This window comes from Patiria miniata, unplaced genomic scaffold (genome assembly GCF_015706575.1).
Source record: "Patiria miniata isolate m_02_andy unplaced genomic scaffold, ASM1570657v1 HiC_scaffold_9, whole genome shotgun sequence".
In the NCBI taxonomy this organism is placed as follows: Eukaryota; Metazoa; Echinodermata; class Asteroidea; order Valvatida; family Asterinidae; genus Patiria; species Patiria miniata.
The window spans coordinates 12,792,426-12,815,107 of NW_024037076.1; the positions used below are offsets into that span (position 1 = coordinate 12,792,426).

Below are 22,682 nucleotides of genomic sequence, written 5' to 3' on the forward strand. Positions count from 1 at the left end.
CAGAGACGACCGTTTCGCAAAAAAACCGTGATAGATTGATGGGTCTCTTTTGTCATTTATGTCACATAACTCGAGCAATGAGAACTGCCTTTCCCGCCATGACAATTAGTAAACACGACGGTGGCACTGATTTGTGAATTTGTTGGGTTGAAAAGTAAAAGAATTTGGATGTTGTGGGACGGGACCGGGTAGCGTTGGCTTGGCGCACGGCCGCTCGGTCGCGCACCGTACCGGGGTTATTTCAAGACGGGGTCGGGGGATTGAGGTTGGCCCCTAACACCTTACCTGTCTTCTCCTTGATCTCACAGAGCACGCTGAATAGAGCAGGCTTCATCCGATGACAGTTGAGTGCGTGTTTTCTGTGGGGGTGAATGAGAGGGGTGACACGCCGAGTTAGTCCGGGGATAAATCACCGGTGCAACGGGAAATCCGGCTGGAAGACAGGAGGAGGGGGTATACCGGAGCGAGAAAACACTGGGAGGTGACACCGGAGCGGCGCGACCGATTGGGCCGTGGGTGCGTGTTTTGGACGCTCAAACGGCTCGTGGTACCGCGATCGCAGTATGGAAGATAAACAGAAACCAACGCAAAACATTGGGGGACCAGACAACAATCTGCTATTTTGAACATTTTGGCAGAAGGTTACACGATTTGCCTTGAAATTGGTCGTCAACTGTACGACATGCACTACACACATTACTTGCACTGCGTAAACGGGGGAACTACAAATTGGACACCCGTGTTATATACTTCCCGTTAACGGCAACGGCAAACTCACCTTGCTTGGGCCTCGTCTAAACTCTGATCCGTGATGGTCATGATTTGCTGTAGAATATCCCCAATTTCCTGCTTTCTCGCCTCCTGCGAGTGCGTGTGTTCCCCGGCATGTTGTCCCTGTTGTTGCTGGTCCACCGTGCCGTGGCTGGTGACGGGTGGCGGCTGCATACCGTGGTGAAGATTCGACAGGCTCGCCATGGATTGTTGATGGTGGGGCGAATGCACCACATGGCCGGCCGATACCGAGTGCATGCTAGGCACTAGGGCTCCCTGGTGTTGCATTAGGGACCTTTGTTGATCGTCCATGTCCTGACAGAAGAACGGGAGGGAAAACACACGGCTACGTGCACCGATCGTCGCAGCACCATACACGGCTCACGTCGGACCCGTCTTGCTCAATCGGTTTCACCGCCGAGATTTTGTGGATCCTTCGGGTTGACAGCTCAAGCACGTGGATGAACGGGGGGATTCACAATGTACGGACGTAAACGTAGTAAAGAAAGGAGCCGATGAAATGTTTTTATTCTGCTGTGATGTGTGGAGGTGGGATGAACACGGCTTGACGGCCACAAATGCCACTCAAATCTGCAGACGTGTCAAAACCCAAGCCGCCATGCCCCGCCCTAATACGTAAATGACGGTTGCCACGGACGACCAACGGGACTTCTATTCGCTAGCAGGTAAAGTCCATGTTTGCTTTCTGTGCGGAGGGGTCAAATAGCAGAAGCCGTTTCGCTTTGAAACAGCCAAGACAAACCCGTACATTTTAGAATCGAGTTTTATATGGGTAAACACGGTGACTAGTCAGTCGGAAAACATCAGGGCATTGAAAGAACTCTCCATAATATAACCAATTGCCGTTACTGTCACGCGCTGATTAGAACGACACCCCTAATCGAAAGTTGAGCTGTCTATTCATGTATAATGTAATGTCGTAGGCTCTGATTTTTGTCTTGAAGATAAAATTAGTAATGGATAATTAATAGACGTGATTGAAAATGCATTTGTCTGTCAAGGCTGATCACGCCTATTGTTATGCGGCTCATACTCAATGTGACACATTACGCGTAACGATTGGTTCAGTTGTAAACAGTTATTTTCTTCCGTTATTCATATTTTGTGGGCGGTATATTTGAAATTGGTTAATTTACATATCTGTTAATTAGGCCGTCGAATTTGAACTGAGTTAAAATTTCGCGGACATTGTTAATTGATCAACGCAACGTTGCTATTTCTTTCTTCTTTTTGTTGGGAGGGGGACAATTTTCAGCTCGTCTCCAGCTGTGGTTTATGTTTGCATGGAAGATGGAGTAAAGTCAAAAATATTATGTCTAATATTAGCCTATGTATGTTGAACATTCTGAGAATGTATACATTTTAAAGTTGAACTTTTTGGTTCCGCCTCTTTGAAGGCGGTTGTATGCATGGCGAGAATGTAATCAAAATGAAAGTAAGCCAGTGCGTGACTAATGTTACTAACTTACTGTTTTTTGTGTCAACCCGTTCAAAACAACAATATTGCATATCCTTTTCGGTTATTAAGTTAACCCTGTGTCGTGTCTGCAGTTTCAAAGAACACGCAATTATCCAGGAAAAAAGGGAAGATAAAAAAATAGGCACGAGCGTTTTGGACAAAAAAAAGTATAGACCTGCATAACACGTGTGGCTAATTTAAAGCAGACGGCGTTTTAGTTCAGCGTGTCGGCTCTAATGTGGACCCGTGTAAATTGTGGTCCCTTGCTTTTCGGAATATCCCGTCCGGAAGAGGTTTCTCTTTGAACTGTCGGCTGCAACATCGAGCCTGATCCGTCTTTTCTGGTCAGACAGGAATACAGGTATTAGGGCATTGCACGTAATAATATGACTGATGTACACATGTACATGTATACATGTGCGGTATAATAGAGACTCGGGAAACTGGGGACTTAGTCAATTGAACAAACACGGGAAAGTAAAACCCATGCGTCAGGTCCATAAAGATATCATATGGCCCGCATGTGGAATGTAATAAACTTCTTTTAGGTTCATACAGTTTTTTTTTTTTACATGTCGTAGGTGCAAAAAAAATACAGTATGACTATGAGGAAATATAAACATCAGATCAACAGGCTACTAAATTCTTAGTCTGGTAAAAAAGTTTATAAAACGAAATAACACTGAGAATGGATGCATTACCCGACGCCGGGATTTTGTTCTTGACTTCTTCTCTCGGGAATTAGGCAGGTTACACAAAATAATGGATATGTGTAAAACTTACTAAAATATTACTAGAAGTAGAAGAAGAAAAAAACATGTCCAAACGGGGTGTCGAAAAAAAGAAGAAAATAATGTGCTACCATCGCGTATTAAACGGGTTCTCTGTTTTCAGTCGTCTTACAAAATAACGTCTGAAAAAAACCAAAACTCTACTTTTAAGTATCATTTTTTGTGTTAGCAAATTCCAACGACACAGCAACATGAAATGCAACGCTTATTTACTGAAAATAATCTACCCCTTAAAGGAAATGGAACACGCCTATGTAATATTAATTAGGTGATGCATGCTGGGAAGCAAGATGGCAGCTCACGGTAGGTCAAAATGATCTGAGATTTTCTCTACGCGTATATTTTTTAGACATAAACGGCATTTTCAGTGATCAAATAAGACCGTTTGAGATTTATTTACAATAATATGTTCCATCATGTTAAGTTGATGATGTAAATGCAGTTGATTGTTGTCTGGATTTGTTGATAGCCCCGTTGATCACGACTGAATACACCTGTTTTTAATCATTGTCACTCATTGTCAGTGCACTTGTTTGTCACCTGTTTACATGCATTGTACGTATACTATATTGTACATGATGTAGTGAAAAAAGGGGGCGATTTCAAAGCGAGTGCACCCACGGAACGGTTTACTATATCCTTTATTTGGAAAGATTCCCATGTCTGGCCATCACTAATTTTTCCCTTCAGTGACCTACCATCCATCAGAAATTGATAATGTCCTAACAAAAGTCAAATTTAGCAAGGACAATATTGAAGTATAAACTGAGAAAACACTTAGAATTTTCAGACCAGTCTCATACGGTTTGTGCACAGGGTTACAAGTGATGGCCACATATGGAAATCTTTCCCTTTATTTAGTATGTGCTGTCTCAATTGTGTACATGGTGTGTCTGTTTTCCTTCTAGTAGTAGCCTACTATAGCATGCCAATTTTGCCAAAGTTTAATGATTGATAATCAAATCACAGTCAAAGAGAAATTTATTGATTATTTTTATTTTTACATGAATGTTCAGAAGATTTCATGATGTACTGATAATGTTCCTGAAATTTGATTGTGGTTAATTCATAACACATTTTCAAAGTTTTCATCATTAGTACACATACACAAAGAATAAGAAAATTATAATATTTACTTAAAAAAAACCCAGAAATGTGAATGGAAGTCAATATAGTCATTGGTAGGCAGGCCACAGTGTTTAAGTACACTTTTGTTTACCCTGGCCGGTTTGGAATGTTATATTGTCCTTGTTTTCTGTCCCTCTATCTCTTCTCCCCTGCCAAACTGTCCATCCTCCCTTCCCTCCCCCCCCCCCCCTCGACCCATTTCTTCTCACATCCTTCAGTCTTGTCTGGTCATACTTTTTCAATTTCCAATTTTGTTTACTTTTTGATATATCTCTGCTTTGTCATTGTACTTTTGTTCATTTGTTGGCCGAATAAATAATAATAATAATATACTAGTGGAGTACTAGTACTACTAGGCGTAATGCTATTTTATTTTATACAACACCTGAATAAATCCCCGTCATCTGATTGGTGAATTGTAGATCACGTGACATATTATTATTCGGTATAAAGCACGGTGCGACCATGCGTTATACCCGTGCGTTATACCGTTTCACTTTGCGCTTGTTCCATGACGCGGTATTTGCGTGCAAAATGCATGCTGGTGTGCGCGTTCAGCGTAGCGCGTATTGTTCCAAAGAGCCAGCGCTACAGCGTTGGGTTCAAACATTTTCGTGAAGGGGTAGTTCAACATCTTTAAAATCAAAATAAATTGTAGTTTATAATTTACCAATCAAATGACGAGAATTTATTCAGGTGTTGTATAAAACAAATAACGAATGTTTTACGTTCGTGCGATGGAAAGAATAATTTCATTCGGTGACAGATTGAATGTTCTATTCCACTCGGCTTCGCCTCGTGGAATAGAACATTCAATCTGTCACCTCATGAAATTATTCTTACCATCGCACTCACAAATATTCGTTATTTGTATAATAACACATGTGCAGTTTTCAAATTACCAAGCAGTGCTGCACGTACTTGATTTTTGATGGCCTACATAATTTTTCATGTATTTATCGTGTCAACAAAACTTGATCGCTTTATCAATTTTGTTTATTGATGTTTTACACAGACATTTGGTTGTACTTTACAACAATTTAATTAACGCTGATGCATGTCAACATTTCCACACAGTCTGCACAGACCATGGGAAATTGTACTCATCCGCAGTCTATTTGCAAACTGAATCTTGGTCTTTCTTTTCTTTTCAGAAATCAGAAGACCTCCACTTCTGTAAAAGGAAGTAACATGATGCTGTCAGCTCCTTCCCCCATCTGGCTGGCCTGTTGAGTCCAATCAAGAACGTTGATGAAGTCTATTAAAACCTTATGATTTCTACGGTCTACATTTCGCAGAGGAAGCGTTTAAGTCCACCGAGGATCGATTGGACCAGACTGATAAGGAAAAAACACCTTGTAACAAAATCTGTGTTATTTCTACTATATTGGAACAATACTTGTCTAGAACAGCTTTAGAGTTTTTGCATCATCCCGTCAGGGATCTGTAGTGTCCGAACTGCAAGAAAGAAAAAAAAACCTTTCTAAGATGTGTGGCTTGTGATAGAGTTCAGTTATAATATTGTCAATCATAACGTACTGGAGCATAAATAGAAACAACAAGATGGCTCTTTTGGACGACCCAGCGTTTATCATCGCCCACATCCGGCACTCCTTCATCACCAGCGATGACACTGGGATGTGCGAGATGGCCATCATGAATGAGGACCTGGACTGGAAGGAGAGGAGGCAGGAAGCCTTGGACCGGAGGAAGAAGCCCTGGGCCCAGTACTACAGCATGGATCCCGATCAAGGTAGGAGTTACGTCTAGCAAGACTTTTAGGAAGACTAACTAAAGATGTAGTCAAGCAAATCAAAAGTCAGTGAGATGACAAGTCACATCACAAGGAATGGTGCCACAGGTAGCATTGTACTTGAAGTCCATCATACATCCAGTTGCAAGTCCTCGTGGGAAAGGATGTAGTATCCAGACGCCACTTCAGTGGTTGTGTACAGTGGTTGTGATGAAAAAAATGGGGTCAGGATGCAACATTCTTTCCCTCATGAGTCCATCACAAGTCACCTAGTCCCCATTCCAGTCACGAGTGGTAAATCAAGTGAACTTTGACAAAAGCAATCCGTTGTTATTATTCACCCACTGTTGCTTGTGACTGGACTTTTGATTTACTTTTGACTAAACTTGTGATGGACTCGACTACAACATTGGCCACAGGGATGGTGGGATTGGTGGTAAAAGCAATTTTCTCTTAGTCTTAGAAAGCTAAAACAAGAGAAAGAAGCCGGTTGTCCATACTACAAGCATGAATCCTTATCAATGGAAGTTCAGAAGACTTATTAAGTACTACACTAGCTCTGTATCTGGAAAATTTGGAATGAGTGCAAGATGGGATTGTTGGACTCGTGGTAGAGGTAATTCACTCTTGATTAGAAAACCCATGACAGGAGGCGGCAGCCATGGTCACAGCAGTACCCGTGTGTTGATCCTAATCAAAGTAGGAGCAAGGAAGACAGTTACAATCTCTCTCCAGAGGGATGGTTAAGGTGTGAGATGGGATCGCATGATCAGATGCTAGAATCAATTCCATGTAGAAACCTTGGGCAAGAGGAAGAAGCCCTGGCCAGTGGTCACAGTGCCAAGGGCAGACCTAGAGAGGTTACTGCTGGGGGGGGGGGTCTTTCAAAAGAAGGACTCTCTCAAGTGAAAAATGGACTAATTTGATAAAATTTTGGTCACTGCCGGGGGGGGGGGGGGGGGCCTCTACATCCCCTGGATCCGCCACTGAGTGCTGCGGCAATAGCAGCATGGCCTGATCAAAGTAGAAGTTTGAGGAGGACTTAACAGAGTTGTAATCAATCACAAGTCAAATTTCAAGTCGTCAATTCATTCATGGAACAGTGGATGGACGATGACTAAATGATGCCTTTGACGTTGTTCGTTTGAATAGCTTGTTATGTGGAGCGCTGTGGTCACGGAGCACTGTGGTCCAATAGTTACAAGTGGTGCGTGGTTCGAACCCTGATGGGGGTACATGGTGCTTGGGTTCCTGGGCAAGACACAAAAGGCAATTATCGATCTTTGCGAATCGGAAGAACAAATCGCAACAACAATACTACAATTGCCTCTCTCTCCCCAGGAGTGTAAATGGGTACCTGTGAAGGTAGAGCTCAGAATGCGCTGATCGCACAGACCAGATAGGAGAGTGTGATTTATACAGAGAGGTTCTGAGGGGTTTTGAGATGCACTAAAATCCCTTTGTCTTTAATGAGCTGATAATTATAAAGAGAACCTCTGGTCTCAGCCCAGTGCACAGCACAGGTTAAGATTAAGGTAGGTACTATGACATGCATGAGGTATTTCACCTCTGTGGTTGACTTGAGTTACATGAAGATCTGGGTCTGATGGAGGGCCAGAAAGAAGGACGATACAAAGAAAGTTGGCCAAGGAGGTTAAAAGCCATGATATCAATTGATATTCACAGTGTAGACTCTGTATAAGAAGGGTACTAGGAAGTCAATAATGTCATCAGTGGGTGGGTCTTAAGATGTATCAAGGATGCCGAAGGAGAAATGGGTGTAGGGGTGCTCAAGTTCAGCTCAACAAGTCTCTCATGTCCAGGATAAGGAAGCCTGGGACAAAGGGAAAGCTGTGGATATACTAGTGCATGTAGTTGCAAGTCATGACAGGGCCAGGATATGAAAGGCTTGCCAGACATCCTTGAAGACATTGGTGTCTGCTTGCCCTGTTTGTTGCCTATAGGGTGTTGTCTTTATATGATTTCATAATCCCAATTTTCCTGGTCTTTTTGTTTGAATTCTTCCTGAATCGCCCAAATCCATTTCTGTGCAGGCAGTAAATGCAGTAAATTGCTTATGCTGTTGTACATAGGTTGAATTTGTGTGTTAGTTCCAACCTGTGTCTCAGTGTGCTAGGCACAACATCTTATGGGTTCCATGCACAAGTACCCCCACAACGGAAAGAAAGGGAGATTTGGGGTTCCTGACCACTGGAAGAGACGTTTGAACGCTTTGCCGAAGACACCTGATAATCATGCGAAGACGCTACAACTTTATCCACATTCAGAATAAAATTAGTCATGCGTACTTTGCGCTATGCCCGTGTGAACCAGTAGGCGCACGCAGTGGTGTCACGTCCACTTGTCTCTCGAAATAAGTGAAAAAAGTGCCCTCTCTTGTCAGCGCATGGAACCCATGGCACGTCTGGGGCCATTAGGCTTGCCTTTTTTTCTGGTTCTCTGTTACAAAAATAAAATGCAATGAAAACTTCTCTGGCATGCAAGAGGTCATGGGTTCGAGTCCAACCCAAGGAAGATCAGTTAATATTATTGACAAGTTTGCAGATATTGCACGTCATGGATCATGGTCTTTGTGGAGCATCAATGTTATTGTCCAATAAGCTTACACAAATACTGACCAAGTCGGCTGCAGTCCATACAATGCTTGTAAGTCGTGGACAAGTTCAGAACGCCGTCCTGTGTGTGTGTCACACCACACTTTGCTCTCAGATCTCCCAGTGATATTGGTTATCTCTTTTGCCTGTTCTGTTTACATAATTATCTTCCAAGGGAAGCTGCTGTGACGTGTCTGTGAGCTATTTTCACCTCCGTGGCAGACTTGATGGATGGGCATTTATCAACATTTTTATCTGTAATCACCAGAGGAAATTTGGGCCATGTGTATGACATTTTCGGTTCACATGGACTGAGATGATCCACCCTTTTTCTTAATTCCTTAATTCCATATTTCAAGATTTCTTGAAGAGGCGAATTTCCTGTCCCGTACCACACTACGCTCATCTTGCGAAAACAGCAACAAGCTGCGGAAACCAACTTTAGGAAACCAGACTTTTTGATTAGGTCTAGCTGCTTTAAAAGACAGGTAGAATTGTGAGAATAAACATGGCCAAGCGAGTGCAAAGACACACGTATGTAAAAGCCACTTAAGGACTGTGAAACATTTAACAATTGTTGACTGCACTGTAATGTGGAATATGGCGTTTTCAACGCCCGAGGGGCACATCAGGTTAAAAACGACATATCCCACATTACAGCAATTTTTAACTCACTTTTCAAGAAATAAATTAAATCACTGCAGTTTTAACCTGTCGATTACTGCGAGCTTTCCTGCCAGACATGAGATTGAGAGGCTGCAGTTCTTAGGGGTAAGCAGGCCCTACACACGCATCGTTCACATGCATGCAATACATGTATTTATGCAACGCAGTGTATATATGAAGTAATTTACATGCAACGCAGTGTATACAAAGTAAACAATCATTTTAAATGTGGCCGTTCTAAAATGAAATTACAGTATCCAAGACACGTTACAACATACATTTTGTTTCCCTACAACTGAAAAATAAACAAGTACACATACTTATAAAAAAAATTGTAGTTTTGAAGAAACTGTTTTAAAGCAATATGAAATTTGTTGGCTTGCGTAATTATATAGAATGAACTTTGTATAACGGAGGGTAAATGGGAAAACCTGTTTGGGTGAAGGAATGATTAATAATGTACATTGCCGTGAAACATGCATTATAACACTGCTTGCCTCTGCTTGTAGAAAAATATAAACCATGTAGGATAGTATATGTCTATATGAAGAGTAAGTTTCCAAACACGGTAACACCATTTTGTTAATAACTTGAACACTTACCCTGCTGAATCCAACAGGATCCAACTATATCACCCATTGAAGCCTGTTGGATTGAGCAGTAAACTACTTGTACAAATGTACACATACAATATTCAGAGTCGGATTCTGTTGGGTGCTGATAAATAACGCCAAGTTGGACTCTGTTGAATCCAGGAGACAACTAAAAATTAGGCACAGTTGGATTCTGTTGGATTGAGCAGGAAGAAACTGTTGGATCCTGTTGGATTTAGCAAGGTAGTCCTGAGGTAGTCCCGGCCCTAACCCAAAGTCAGTTTTTACGGTTATTTTATAGTTAAACACAGTTTAAGAATATTATACTGTGAAGCAAAAAATGCAGTTTAGGAACAACTTTTATTTTGTGAATGTTTGACAAGTTTCAAAACCGTGCAACTTTTTCATTATTTTTTTCAAATGGTTTTCATGTTTTGACAATAAACTCTTCATATACAGGGTGAGTAAAAAAGAACGAAACCCAAATGTCGGGACCATTGTTTTAGTGAGGATCTGAATGTAGCACTTTCAAAATCTAGGATGTGAAAGCTCAATTCATAAGCTTTCTTTTAGTACAAGAATCATTCAAATCACTCACAGACTTTTAAGCACAACCACCGTTTTTAAGTTCTGTCCACGGATCACAAAAAGGTACATGTAAGTGTTCTTTCAGCAGAATGAATACAAATCACATATGGATGTGTGTGAATTGTTTTTGTTTTGCTGAAAGAATGCACACCTTTTCTGTGATCCGTGGACAGAACTTTGAAACGATGGTTGTACATGTATTTAAAATTCCGTAACTTGAAAAGTACATAAGTGATTTGAATGATTCTTGTACAAAAAGAAAGCTTATGAATTGGGCTTTCATATCCTAGATTTTGAAAGTGCTATACATGCAGAACTTCACTAAAACAATAGTCCCGACATTTGGGTTTCGTGTTTTTTGACGCACCCTGTATGTAGATGTTTCAGAAGACAGGTGCGTGCTGAATGTTTCATAATTGAACTTCACATGAATTGCATTTGTTTGTCTTAGCGGTGACATAAAAAGAAGTATGGTGAGATGAAAAGTGTTACCCGTCCTGCAGAAAGCACACACATAATGTTTGGTTTTCCGTTATTTTTCATACATGTATTTATTTGTCCCCGGATCTCTGTAGAAAAGAAACCACGTACTTTGCTTTGTTGGCAAAAATATTAATCAACCAAAACAACTGTCAATCATGATCCTTTCAGAGGAAAATTTCACACACTTTCCACATGGTATCGCTAGGTAAATACACACAGTTTTTCCTCCGAAAATAAATAGATACCGTCCACAATGTCCATGTTATGAAAATTAGATTTCATGACGAACTCCAGATGAAAAGTTCCCAAACAGATAACCGGCTGATAAGGTATCGCCAGAGTTTTCACGTTTGAAAAAAATGCAATATTTTGGTGTCGCTGTTGAGATTGGAAATTTTATGAGCATTGCAGAAAGAGGTTCATTAAAAAAACATTAATTTAAAGAATTTTTTTTATATTGTTTCATATAAATTCGCTTGATATCTGTAAAAAAAATAATAGTAAATAGATAAAACCAGTTAGTAACACAACTGTGAAAAAACAAACACAGAAACTTAAAATGAATGTAGGCCTACGTTTCAGCATTTTCATAGTTTGTTTTTTTAAAAAGGGAAAAAAATTGTGACTTATGGGACACAATTTTATAACAGTTTTTATGAAGAGAAGGACTTGTTTGGTGGACCATTGAAAATTCAACAATATCATCACTAATTGCAGTTAGAAAAAAAATGAAAAAAAACATTAAGCCTGTAGACCTTTGACTAAAAATTACTGTCATCTCTTGTCATCTTTTAATAAAACGTTACAAGTTCGTGTATACGTGCTGTTTGGGTGTGGCACCTTAAAAAATAGATAATTGAATTGATAATTTTCTAGCTTTACATTAGTTATGAGATTTCCAATGAGACATCGTACGAAAAATCGGCTCACGACAAGTAATCAAGTAATTAATTTCAACTTTTAAATTAAGAGCAGGACGCTCCTAATTCGTTCGGAATAGTGTGCGCAATTTCTGAACTGGAGCGCGCCATTTAAAACCACTTTTGAAACTGTATAAAGGCCTGCAAAAACAAACCAGCTAATTTTCATTGTATTTGTTACAGGACACTACTTTTCTTTCAATTTCGTTTGGAAAAAAAGAAAATCAAAATTTTGAAAAAGCATGTAACCCTATTTAAAGGTTCAATTGTAAGCAAAACTTAAGATTACTAGCATTGGCAGTATAGTACTGAGTTTTTATTTTTTTAAAATAAATGTAAGGCATGTACCTATTAGTTTACTGGGGAGCAAACAAGAAAACACAGAGACTTGAACATTTGATTCCACTCAGTTACTGTTAAAATTGACAAGATTAGTATACAGGTGCATTTGGACTTGATAAGCCGACTTGACTTCAAGTCAAAACTGTTCAGTGTTCATACACTTTATCTATTCAGGATGTCAAATGGAAATGGTGTCAGGGCTTTTTGCTTTGCACTTAGATTTTGCTGTTGATTAAACCGATGATGTTAACCACAAGTTCCAAAAACCACGATTCCCTTGTTGGGTTTGAGCTAACCGTCTGAAGACTGCTTAGAACAGTGGCGAGGAACGTAGTGGTAATCCCATATTGAATCTTACATTTAAACTAAGGAATGTACAACATTTGCTTTTGCTGCAATTTTCAGAAATAAATGGATATGGAGGATTAGATATTGTTAAACTGACTTGTTTCACGTTTTGGGCTTGTAGATGCTGGAAAAAAAACCAAGAAAACCTATCAGAGTGATTTTTTCCAACTTTCACTCGGGAGGTAACGCACTGAGTATACAGTGTTAAAAAAAAAACGTCGGTGAAGGGCAAAACCTAATTTGATTTATATCACCCCGACGCAAAATTCCATCTTATAAAACCTATCATGTTCTTGTAGTCTGGTTCCCTGACCCCACTTAAGATGAAACAGAGAAATTTATAGACGTCGGGGAATTGTAGGGTTGGGGAAACAGTCTAGCTGGCTTGTACCCGTTCATAGGTGTGTAATCGATTGCAAACAAATGCAGCCTAACTAAATAATGGTAATTTGGGGGCATTATTTGAAAAAAGCCATTTTTTTTCCAACGCTGGTCGTCCGACCAGCATTAGAAATTGATACAAAAATACCACTTTTCTTGAAAATGACGGCACATCAGGTACCACGATTTTACAGGATGCTTTAGACTGTCATTCACTAAAAGTCCAGTAAGGTATTTCACATTAATTTGGTAGTTTTGTTTTTTGATGTTGCAAATGTTGTATATTTCCTTTAAAAGTGGGAGCATTTTTCAATCCTTCAATGTCCTTTCCTGAGCTGAAAACCAATTGTGTATTCTGTGCACTTGAAACTTTCGAGTCACATCTAGTCCAGTGCAAAGAGAAAAGTGGAAGGACTTCACACATGAACTCATAGTTTTGCAAATTCCTTCAAAACCTGGAGAAATTGACAGGGTTATAGGGTTGTGATAAAGAAAAAAATGCCAAGTCTCCTCATATTGCACATGCCCTAGGTTTCGTCAAGATTTGTTACAGTCGTGAAATATTGTCAACAGTGAGTCCGAGTGATGCCATCAAGTTGTCATGATGAGACGAGTTATCGTTTGATTCTCCTTCCCCGCTATTGTCACAGTCTCCCCAAATTTGGACACAATAAAAACACTCTCATCATCCTTCTATTTTTTGAAATCCAATAAAAATTGACACTGTTTAGACATCAGGGGAGCGAAGGTGTGGTCCGTCCATCAGAAATGAGCGAGAACAAATTTGTTTTTTAGGCAGATGGTTTTTCATGCTGTGTGTATACTGCCTCGGACCTCAACACGGGGAAAGGGTAGATTTTGAAAAAAGAAAATATGTACTGTTCCATTTTGTTGTTGAAGCAATTACACTTTGAAAGGGGCGAACACAGAATGCCAGGATTGCCTTGACTCGGTGAAAAATGTTTGAAGGAAGCTCCTAATGTGCACCGGGAGGGACAGGCTACCGACTGCGTTATGTATTTAGCTGGCAGATGGCATATGGAACGTGGCGCTTTAGATCAACACTTGAATCCAATTTGGCAAGCTGTTGGAAAATTAAGAATAATATCAAAGCACACACATTACACTGTTGGTTATAGGGACTCTATACCCAAAGGGCCTGGAAAACAATGAGCGACAATGTAGTTAACTATCGAGGAGACATTAGATTTGCCCAATGCCGTGTTGCTACTTCTCTTGGAAAAAAAAAGGAAAAAAATTATCTCCGAAAGCCGTGTACACACAGACATCTGCTTCGGGTCATTGCCGACTGTAGTGGCAACATGGACATTAAATTGCACAATGAACGACCGTCATGCGCAGCAACACTACAATGCGTGGTTAAGGGTTATCATTGCAGAGTACACATACCACGTTACAAGTCCAGTGAGTGGTACAGAGAGACTCTCAAGAATTCTGGAAAATTTGGGGGGAAAACACGTTTGTTCTTTCCAATTGTAGTAGAAAACCCATCCCAATGTTAAAACAAGTTGCAATCTCACACTGTACATTTTGTACACATGTATCCTATATCAATTTAAAAGATCCTATGATGTCTGTCTTTGTGTCGCGTAAAAGGCCTAAGGAGTTTCTGGAAGTGCAAAATGCAAGGATTAATGGAGAGGTTCCCAGTGGATGCAGGTCCTATGCTCCGATTTCACTGTCCTCTGGAGTCACGGTTGGTACGTGAAAAAATGATTTTGTTTTGTTTTGCTTTTTTGGCTAAATTTCTTTCTTTGACACTTTGAATAGTGAAATATTACAACATTATCTCCATGAAGACACTCATAAAAACATAAGGTTGATGATGAAAAATGTGGCAAAATTGCTTTACCAAGGTTTACCACGCCCACTTAGGGTCAACATGCAAATTGAGGTCAAAGTTCTACATACATGTAGTATATAATCCTTTAACCATCGATTGTACAAATTTGTATGATATGAATATGCATTTCGAAACCTGACTGTATGAACCCCTTCTCAAGAAAATACAGCTATTGAAGGCTTTACGACTCCACCCAGCTTTCACTCGGGAGGTAACACACTGAGTATACAGTGTTTAAACGTCGGTGAAGGGCAAAACCTTATTTGATCCACCCAGCTAGGCGCGGCATCCCGCTAGTGTGTAAAAGCATGCTGTATTCTTGTTACTATACAAGAAGCATTTTATTTGTCATTTTTATACAAGGTGATATTTTTTCAAGATTTTTTTGTCGCGATTTATCCTGATTTTCAAAGAAATTCTTGTGAAATCCTGATAATTCCTGATGTTTTACTGTAAAGGTGTTTAACCTTGTTTTTACCTTAAAAAGTTTATATGAAACAAAAGCATAGCAGCATATATACTGATATTAGATTCCATCATGTTGATAAGAAATATTGCAGGGACGTAGCTTTCGATGTCATCGTGACATCTTCATTCAGCGTAGTGAATTAAACCACTCCGGTCACATGACCACCTTTTGGGCGATCACAAACCAGCATTGGGTATTTTACAAAACCATTTGGGTATTTTAAGGGGTTCCTTGAGACAGATACTCTGGGGTCCTCAGTGACTCTCAAACCCTCTGCAATTTATTTCGTGGATTTTTCATTTTCCCCCAGTCTCGCCCCTGTTTTATAATATTGCACTAATGAAGTATGTTTATCCTTTTCATCCATCCATGACAGCACACAGTGCTTTCTGTTATTGCAGTTCATTTTTTCAGTTGTCTTACTCAGGGTGTAAGAAACTCTTCAAAGTCTTTGAAAAATGAAGATTTTCAATAGGTATAAGCACTGTGACTCTGTTGCCAATTTAAGGGGTGTGCGTTGGAACTGAGTACCTGACCGCTGATGTATATAACCATAACCAACTTTACAAATTACTTAAAGTAATTTCTCAGACAAGAAAAAAACAAATGTTTTGAATGGCATTTGTGGATAATTTTCAAAATGAAAACCAGGCTACATGGAAAATCAAAACAGATTTTACGTAAGTTCATGTGCATTTTAACGCGCAACAGATGCTCGCGAAAGTTGCTATATACACCATAAAGCTATAAAGCCCTTCAGACAACTTCCAGGATTCGAATTTTGGGGTTGGGTTTCTTTTACAGGTACCCGGGTACCCGTGTTTTTACTTCAGTAGGGTACCCGGTTCCCGTACTACCCGTAGATGCACACCACTATATGCCACTCACAGCTGTTCGTATACTCCAAGGTGTATTGCTGCCAAACACCTCAAGTCCCTAACAGGTGTAGGATTCTGCCATATCATCCTGCAAATTAGGGGCCAATTAAGCCGTAATGAGGCACTGATGAGGGGATGAATCCAAGGGCGATTGTGGGTTTGGGGGACAATTTCCTTCGTTGGCCTCACCTTCCCTCAACTCCCAGAAAATCCAAGCCGACCCATGGACAACGAACGGTTTGCCTTGGCTATCCACGTTCAATTGGATGCAGTTCCACTTATCGCCACAGTTTTCACGAAGAGGCAAATTTAGTGTACTGAGGGGAAAGGAAACTTGTCTCTTCGTTAAAATTGTGGCGTTATGGGTGGACCCGTGGTAGGCAGGTTGATAATGTGAAAAGTTCTTTAAAGAAGTTTGACAACTTGGGCCAAAAAAAAACCCTTCTGCTTCCGGTTTCCCTACCTATCCTATTCTGACAGCCCCTACTCTAATTTTTTTGTGGGAAAAATGAGAAAAAAACACCAAAAATCATTAATTTTTACCTTTTACCCTTGATTACACGCAGACGCCTCCATGGATGTTATTGTACACCAAAAAAATTGGCCAAAAAAAAAATCCCTACCTACCTACCCTATTTTCAAATGCCATTTAATCGGAAGCAGAACTATTTTTTTTTGCCTTATATGCACCAAAACTGGCTTCGGTTATCAACACCAGATTCAAATAGAATCGATTCTGAACTTGGAATTTGAATGTGTGACTCCTTCCTTGAGGAGTTGAATCTCTGTATCAGCTGATTGCTGTTACCTAAGAGTGGAATTTTCAGGAAGCTACTGACAATTCTGAAAAGAGTGCATCTGCAACACAAGTTGAAGTTGGACTTAATGAATTCATGCAATTAACAACATCTATCATCAAAATCTGTTCCGAAAATTTTGGAGTTGCCGACATCAAATCAAAAGTGTTGTTTTTGTTTTAAATTTTTTTTGTTTATGTATGTCCCAGCACATGATTTTTTGGGGGATCTTTTCTACAATTTTGCCCCAGATTCATTCATCCATCCATCCATCCCTTTAATTTTTTCCATCAACTCTCGAAAGTGTGACTTTGAAAAAGTCTTTAAATTATGTACAGACAGAACTGTTAAACTGTCATTGCTTACTCCGTGTGGTTAAATGCAGAATTATCCCAAGTTGATTTCTGAATTTAACATGTGTAACAACATGTTCTTTGCCAGCTGCGGTTGGGTTCCCCAACCCTTCGCCCTCCATCAAGTGTTGTGACTATGTTGAAGCACCCACTCGGCGTCCCAACAGTCCCCTGACTATTTTGCAAACTAGAAGGAAAACAAAATACATGTAGGTCAACTCCAACAGTCATTTCAGCGTGGACATGAACTCAGGTGGCAGGAGCGCGCAAGGGTCTCAGCATTATGTCATCTGGTCCGCATAAAACGGGAGGATACCCGCTTCTTCGCTTGACTCATATCGCCGAGCGCCGCGCTCGGTCGCACGATTCTGTTAAACCCATGCAAACATGATCTTTTCATTTCCTTTGTGCAAATTGCAACAGTGTGTCTGCCTTGTCGAGTCAAGGTCAGGGAACTGTATAATGAAATCACAGTGCGCTGGGAATATTGACCTCCCTCGCGCAAGATGGTAGCAATTTCTACAGAAGTACGTTGGACGGCGTCTAAGTCAAGTACATGCACTTCACAGTCATTTCTTCCATTCATTTTTGTGCCGCCTAAACGAAGTTTTGGGAGACACTTACCAGTCCTAAATTCTGCATGACCATAGACTATGGGGTACTCATACAAAGTGAAATTTAGGGAACAATGCTACCCCACTACTCATCCTTAGAAAAACGGTACACAGAAGTGAAATTCTAAAGAAGGGGGATAAAAGGACAATGCATGTTCCCCAGAACTCCCATCTGCTGGGATGTCCATAGCCCGATACCGATATGCATGGTAAAGTTTCGGTTAAGTTTTTGATTTTTTTAAAAAACATCTACATGCTTTCATTGATTTTGATGAAACTTGGATGCAGTGACCCTTGGGTGGGAAGACACAATTCTTCATTGGATTACTGAGGTCAAAGGTCATGTAGGGGTCATTAGAGGTCATTGTTCATATATACGTCAAATATTTCTTTGTCTACAGAATTTGATGGATTTTATTGTAACTTGGATGGAGTGATCCTTGGGCCGGGTTCATCACAACTCATCCAAAATTGGAGGTCAAAGGTCATCTAGGGGTAATTTGAGGTCGTTTAAAAATGCACAAAATGCGACTTTTTTAAGAACACAAAACATATAGGGATCGACCGTGAGAAAAGGCGACACGTACGATCCGTGAATCACTTATCTTTTCTCCCAGATTTGATGCATGTGAAATTGATGAGAAGAGTGTACATGTATAAACTCTTTCCAATGCACTTGTCGCCCCACTCAATGCATAGAGCACACTGATATCAGTTGTGTGTTATGATGAAATCATATTTAGTTAGTACAGTTCCTTGTTTGTTTTAAAAGTACACGTACATGTTGTTCCATTCAATTCGTCGCCGTGTTTTAGTTTCAAACCTGATACAACAGACCTTTAGTACTCTGCAGTTATTTAGTCCAAGTGTACACAGATGTACAAACACTGTATACAAGCAACTGTTTTTGTGTTGCAAACAGAGCACTCAAAGTAGGGCAAGCTGAGATAATGCAAAAATGGACAGATTACAAATTGTTTGCTAGCGCTATAGATACAATTTGACGTGTCATGAAAGGAATTATTAATAATAATCTGGAAGATGGAGTTAAAAAGTACATTGATTTGTATACGTGCGTGTGTACAATAACAATCGGTCATTTTTAAGGTGTTACAAAATACCACCTTTCTGTGCCAGTCTTAGGCTTGGACGATTTTTCAATAATACCGTATACTGACAAATTTTGTATTTCAACAAATTTTGATATTGAATGATATTGTTAAAATAACAAAATACCGAAAAAATTTGGTATGGACTTTCAATACTACAAAATTCTCTCTAAAATTTGACCAGATGTGTGCAAAATAACTTTAAAAGAAAGAACGAAAAAAACAGACTGAGCAATATGCACAATGTATGGATAATTGTTTAGGTTCTTTGTGGTCATGGTACAGAGATAAGACAAAATTGTGAGAGCTGGACTTAAGCTGAAAACCAATATTTTTTACTTAAAAGCCATCCATCAGGGCCTTTGAAGTTCTGCTAACATCTCCTGGTTGCAGTGTTTTATTTTATTTGTTTGTGACATAATTCTCTGCCCAGAATAGTTTCTGGTAATACCGAATACCACAATATTTTTGTGATGATATACCGTGGACTCAAAAAAGCCTATACTGCAAAAGTCTAGCCAACGTTTTTTTTCCATATTATGTGTACACTAAAAAAAAAGTTGAAAAATGGGCTCGTCCTTTGCCCATTGTTTGTCAACATACCAACTGCCTACACTCAGGCAAATTCTTCCCATGAGCTTGTCAATTTTTTATCCAAACTAGCTGATAGTTGAGGTAATTTCATCCTTACCTAAATAGCATTTTTACCCAACTTTTTGTCATGGGGCATGCATCAGTGGCTAGTAGGAAAATATGCAAAATAGTTGTGCAGTTTCAGATGAAAATTGGTAAACAATTACTCACACTTTGTGGGCTTTTTTTTTTGGTGGGGGGGTTTAACAGCATTTGATACTTTTGTTTCTTTGAATTCTGTTGCAAAATGCACCTGGAAACCAATGATTGACTTGTATGGGATTTATTGAAGAAATTTTAAATACTTTTTCATCTCATGAGAATTTGTCCCATATATCTGGAGAAACAATGTAGTCATCTTGTTTCTTAATTATCCATGCATATAATTTCTGTGAATCGGTTACACAAATTTCAGCTGCATGACCGTATTTTAATAAATTTATTGTAGTCCCACACTGTGAAGAACTCTCGAAAAGATGTAAAGAGCACAGCAATAATGTCTGTTTTCTTTTCCCCGGCCGTCTTGTATATCTTGCGAAACTGAACCAACAGGACAAAGAAAATAAATCCTCCCGAGAAACCAATTTTCCCTCCAATTTTTTTCTTCTTCCTTTTCCCTCGCGGGAGGAATAAAAATACACAAACTGATCCCGGGGAGTAGAATGGAGACGGGGAGGGAGAAAGCCAACACCAAGGCAGGGACACGTGCACTTCACACGAGCACGAGCAATTTGCCAAACGAAGACCTCATCCTTTAAGACAAAAGAAAATTGTCTGTTGCGGCCGGGAACACGCGCAGCCCTGGCGAGCAGCTCATTTCCCATTGTGTAAACAGAGTTTCACCTCCGTGGCTTACCAATCAGGCTGATTTCCTCGGCAAATTAACGCCGCCGTCCAAACAAACTGGGACACTCGTGTGTTTTTTCTCCTTTTCTTTTTAACCCCTTGTATATATATATATGCAGATAATATAAACCTTGGGATGAGTCTCCAAGATTGCAGGACCCGCTGCGCCGGGGCCGAGTCCCCGGGACTGAGTGTACACAAGACGGCAAGCTGCCGAGCCAAATCATTTTGTCGCGCAAACATTTGGTCGGGCCTATCGATTACCCCCATCTTCTGGTGAGACATCGCGCTCTGTCTCCGTCAGTGTAATGAGGAGTCATCTACAAACAAATTTCCATGACCCAGCTAAGGTGTAATTCGTTTCCCTTGATGTGTCACTCCATCATGCTGCTAATGTAGATTACACTCTTCGACCCCCCTTACCACCAAGCGCCAACCACCAACCACCAACAAAAGACATCTGACTTTCATGGAAGATGAAATTTGAAGACTATGACAACACTTACTTAGGGAATTGAACGTTCCCACAAGGTCCAAATGCTTAAAGTACAATAAACACCACTTGTGAAATTCGTTCAGGAAATTGACTCAAAATCGTGGTGGATTTTGAAGAAAATGACAGGTAATGTAGTCATACAAATTGCACAAAATGGTGACAAATGTTGGATTTATAGACTAATTCGACAACAGCCATTTTCTGCGGTGGCACCAGGCTTGCGCGAGCCGTAAATACGCATGCACTCCGGGCTCCGACCACCAATAGGGTTACCAAAATGCATGCGGCTTGTCTTTAAGAAGGCGTGTGGCGTGCGCACGGACATGGCGCCACCTAAAAATGGCTTCTTATTTTGTTCGGTGAAGTACACTATTGACAAATACTTCAATCATACAAAGGCCTGTCCTTACAGTGCAAGTTGACTCCCCCTCAAAAAAAAAAAAGTGAATTGAAAACAGACAAACCACAAAAATTGGAATAACCAATTAACATGGAGACAAATTGTCTCGCGAAAAAAACACTGATAAGAAAATGAGAAAAGAGCAATAAGGAAAGAAGCGACCACTTGCCCGCGATTCGAAGTCGAAAAAGCAAGAACTGGGGAATTGAGTGCCAGACCCCCCCCCCCCCCCCCCCGATAAAGATAAAGAACCAGAAGATAGGATAACGGGGATGAGAAAGCGACGTGATTAATAAAACGCTGGATGAACAGCACTCTGCACTCTACATCCCGCCAAAATCGCATTAAAAACCATAATTTGGGCCCAATCTGTACGTGCTCCACAAAATATTGTTAAAATTTCCATTTCCTTGGCCAAACACGCCAGGGTCCAAGGTACACGCTTTATCTTGAAGACTGGTAGTTTTTAAGTCATCCATTAGCATAGTTTTTGGTATTTTTGTATTTTTGTTGCTAAGAAATCGGACCCAATTCCAATACAGTGCCGCCGTGTTGGTGTCGTCACCGACGGCTAATCCGTCAGAGAGCAAAAGCTGACCGGGACAGAAAGTTGTTCATTAATTAATGGCACCAGTTGCCGGCTGTGCCGGGGCGATGATGTTTACCGAGCGCTGCATTCTCATGGTGGCGTGGGGGGGGGGGGGGGTGGGATGGAAGGGGAGGCCAGAGTACTTCTCGGACTCGAGAGTCACTATCTTACAAACTCGTTCAGGGCTTGTGAGGAATTGAGTGGCACTATGAGCAGCCGAGTCAAGTGAGATTTGATGTTACTCATTGTAACTCGATCAAGGATACTCCTAGGGATAAGGGTGTTCCTGTGTTATTCTCTCCTCATTCCTTGTAAATATAACAGCATTCAGTTGATCAACTATACAAAATGACATGATTCTTAATATGTAACAGAAGTGCTGTTGGTCAAGATCAGCATGGCATTATAGACTAGTGCATGGACAGGCCCAAGGGGGGGGCCTGGTGGGGCCGGACCCCCCTTGGAGAGCAACTGGCCTCTCCCCCCCCCCCCCCCCCCCCGAATCCAAAAGCATATGTATTTTTGTATTTTTTATGGTAGTGGGCCCCCATAGTTGGTACTATGGCCCCCTGATGCTTGGGGCTGGCGACTGTGCCGTGCATGGATAGATTAGTGTATTTCAATTGATAGATTTTCTGCTGTTGGAACAATGTCACATTGACAAATTATAGTAAATCTATGCGGAAGGGATTTTTAATTAACAATGTGGCCAACTGAAATTCTTCATGTTGCTGGTATGTATGAGTGATAAACATGGCTGTCACATATTTCATTG

General features: G+C 40.5%; 2 protein-coding genes across 3 annotated transcripts in view; one reads left to right on the forward strand and one right to left on the reverse strand.

Moving 5' to 3' along the window:
* Nucleotides 1-226: 226 nt before the first annotated feature.
* Nucleotides 227-1,115, reverse strand: LOC119720155 (pre-B-cell leukemia transcription factor 2-like). Its single transcript, XM_038189714.1, has 2 exons — nt 779-1,115; nt 227-359 (listed from the first exon to the last, which is right to left on the reverse strand). Exons 1-2 carry the CDS (start codon nt 1,081-1,083, stop codon nt 242-244), a joined length of 423 nt encoding a protein of 140 aa, XP_038045642.1. The 5' UTR covers nt 1,084-1,115; the 3' UTR covers nt 227-241.
* Nucleotides 1,116-1,330: 215 nt separating this feature from the next.
* Nucleotides 1,331-22,682, forward strand: part of LOC119720154 (target of rapamycin complex 2 subunit MAPKAP1-like) — a 60,446-nt gene continuing 39,094 nt past the window's right edge. Inside the window, exons 1-2 of one of the 2 annotated variants that reach the window (XM_038189713.1) lie at nt 1,331-1,457; nt 5,325-5,923. In XM_038189713.1, the coding sequence (XP_038045641.1) occupies nt 5,734-5,923 (190 nt within the window). In that variant the 5' untranslated portion in view covers nt 1,331-1,457; nt 5,325-5,733. Of the gene's footprint in view, nt 1,458-3,311; nt 3,346-5,324; nt 5,924-22,682 lie in introns of those variants that run through there. The other variant, XM_038189711.1, reaches the window with a different exon arrangement.